This window comes from Arachis ipaensis, chromosome B05 (assembly GCF_000816755.2).
Source record: "Arachis ipaensis cultivar K30076 chromosome B05, Araip1.1, whole genome shotgun sequence".
In the NCBI taxonomy this organism is placed as follows: Eukaryota; Viridiplantae; Streptophyta; class Magnoliopsida; order Fabales; family Fabaceae; genus Arachis; species Arachis ipaensis.
The window spans coordinates 4,519,219-4,522,008 of NC_029789.2; the positions used below are offsets into that span (position 1 = coordinate 4,519,219).

The 2,790-nt window shown below is 32.2% G+C and overlaps 1 protein-coding gene across 1 annotated transcript; it reads right to left on the reverse strand.

Annotated features, from left to right (window-relative positions):
* LOC107641639 (transcription factor WER-like) lies at positions 489 to 1,382 on the reverse strand. Its single transcript, XM_016345123.2, has 3 exons — positions 1,277 to 1,382; positions 902 to 1,194; positions 489 to 818 (listed from the first exon to the last, which is right to left on the reverse strand). Exons 2-3 carry the CDS (start codon positions 1,159 to 1,161, stop codon positions 509 to 511), a joined length of 570 nt encoding a protein of 189 aa, XP_016200609.1. The 5' UTR covers positions 1,162 to 1,194; positions 1,277 to 1,382; the 3' UTR covers positions 489 to 508.

Here is a 2,790-nt window from a genome sequence, read left to right on the forward strand (position 1 = left end):
TTAATGTTAGCTAAACTCTGAATTTTGTTAAGAGTTCTAACATTCCTATTTTGTATATATTCCTAAAAATTTTGCGTGTTGGTTCTCCTTTGAAATCATATCCTAACAAGCTAAGAGTAGTTTGCTTAACTCTAAATATCATCAAACCATTGTGGGACAAGTTATGAGCAGCTAGCTAACCACCACATTGACAATGTATTTTTATCATTATCAATTTATATTAAACTCTCTCTGCTTCTTCATTCTCTTTTCTAACGTTCATACATATAGAATAGAGGTGGATACTTCAATAATATGGATGTTTTCACATGAAGATCATATTGTAAACCGTTATATGGATATTAAATATGTTTTACTGAACTATCTAACGGTCTTTAGTGTGATCTTCATGCGAAGACATTATCATTGGAATATACACCTAGAATAGTAACAACAATAGCAGTAGATGGACGATAAGTAAACTTATTGAGACATACAGAACAAAATAGAACACAAGTACAAAATATTATTACTCGGTTGAACTCTCTGGGATTACATCAAGCTCCAGAAACTTGTTCACCCAATCCAATGCATATGCTCCTTCGTCAATTGAGAAGTCGAAAAATTCGTTGAAATCAAACTTCATTTCCATGTGCCCAGTTCCTCCACTTTCTAGTGCTGATGATATTCCCTCGTCAGCACGAGTTTCTTGTGGCGTAGTTGAACTAGTGTGGGGTTTTAGATCTTTGGGATTAACCTTCTTGCACAAACATGAATTCCAGTAGTTCTTGATTTCATTGTCTGTTCGTCCTGGAAGCCTCTTTGCTATCAACGACCACCTAATACATAGCAATAAAACAACAATAAGAAGGGAGAAGAGTCCAGATGATTTGACATGTTTGACTAAATTACGTGCACGCACCTGTTTCCTAGCAACTTGTGAAGCCTTATGATCAAATCCTCTTCTTCATCTGAAATGTTGCCTCTCTTGATATTAGGTCTAAGGTAGTTCAACCATCTCAAGCGGCAACTCTTTCCACATCTGTTTAGACCTGATTTGGTTGCAACGGTCTTCCACCTCTTGGGTCCATGAACCTCTATGCATTGAGCTAGCTTTTGATCTTCCTCCGGTGTCCACGCCCCTCTATTATATGTTTTCTTAGTTGATCCATTCCCTTCCATTGTGGCTATCTATGTGTCTTGACAACTCTAACACTAAGACATACACAGATCTATTTATTTATTTATTATATTACTCGAAAATGTTGTAGTAGTGGGAAATATGGCGGGAACTCACGCGCATGCGATTATAGATTCCTGTTGAGTTAGAAAACAACCTCATCAATTCATCATGCTCTGTTTGCTTCAACATGGCAAAAAGTACAATTGTCTTTCAAATTCTCAATGCCTCCTTTGAATATTCACACACTTTTGCCTTATTTGTACATTTTCAAAAATAATTTATTCGTAATTTTACAGCAGGGACCAGGGAGCAGGGGAATACAGAATTATTAAAATGTAATGATCCCTCTTTTGATTTTTTATTTTTTTTTAAATTATTTTCTGGACATTGTTGTCAACACTTGGTTAATGTTTTGCCAGATTCCTTCGACTCACAATCGTCACTTTCGTCCATACTTGACTTAACTCTGGAATCCACAAATTTCACGCAATCTTCTGTAGCCATAAAATGCTTTTAACTGTTTTTATTTTTATTTCTTTTTTTTTTTCAGTAAAAAACATGTAATTATTGTGGGAAGGAAAAAGAAAAGAAAGAAACAAGTCAAATTTCTTGAATCGTCATAAGTCATAACGCTTTTCTCTTTCGTTGGCTCGGGTAAGGCCTTTTTTTTTTTTCTAAACCCTTCTAAAATGGGCTCAAGTTTAATATATATTTGTAAACAAGCCCAAAAAACGCTGACAGATTGTAGGGTTTTTGGTCAATCCCAATAATATTGGGCTACAATTGGGCTAACAGGAAGCAACAATCCTCAAATGCTTTCATTTGATTGTTCAGAAAACGTAGACGTAGTGAGATTGTTTTTGGTTTTATGAAAAAAAAATTTGAACTCTCAACACGTGGAAGGACCTAGAGTGGCCGTGGTGTTCAACTAAACTAGTACTAGTGCATTTAGAGTCAAGTGTACAATAACAAATAGAAACTATAGTGTAAGCAAGCCCAAAAAAAGTAACATAATATTCTCAAACCAAAAAAAATAAGAAACTTAATATTCTTTTATTCTTTAGTTGATTTACTCTTTTTACTATAATTGCTTTTTATATTTCTTATTATGATTAATTAGTTTAATTTTAAAAAAATAATGTGTAGACAAATATTTTTTTTTATCAAGATTTAGGGTTTAAAGAGTATGAAACACAGATATGAACACATACACAATACGTGACAAATAGACATTAATTTCAACTTTTTATTAGACATAATGGCACAATATATATTTATATATAGGGTAAAGTATATTTTTTGTCCTTGAAGTTCGACAAAAGTTTTAAAAATATCTCTAAGTTTTATTTTGTTTCAATTTTATCTCAAAAGTTTTCGATTTGCATCAAATATACTCTTGACGGCTAATTTTTCAAAGAATTTAAGATCGATTCAATAACAATTTCATAAGAACAACCCATTAACACAAGCAAATCAAGCATAATTTTCATGCATTATTGTTAGATTGGTCTTAAACTTTTTGAAAATTTAGCCATCAAAGATATATTTAATACAAATAAAAAACTTTTAGAACAAAATTAAAACAAAATAAAATTTAGGAATATTTTTTAAACTTTTGGAAAAATTCA

Bases quoted from the DNA above. Each gene is read 5' to 3' on its own strand.
- LOC107641639 (XM_016345123.2), bottom strand. From the start codon at position 1,161: ATGGAAGGGAATGGATCAACTAAGAAAACATATAATAGAGGGGCGTGG. The intron at 819-901 runs GTGCGTGCACGT...GCTATGTATTAG, and splicing joins CACAAGTTGCTAGGAAACAG to GTGGTCGTTGATAGCAAAGA.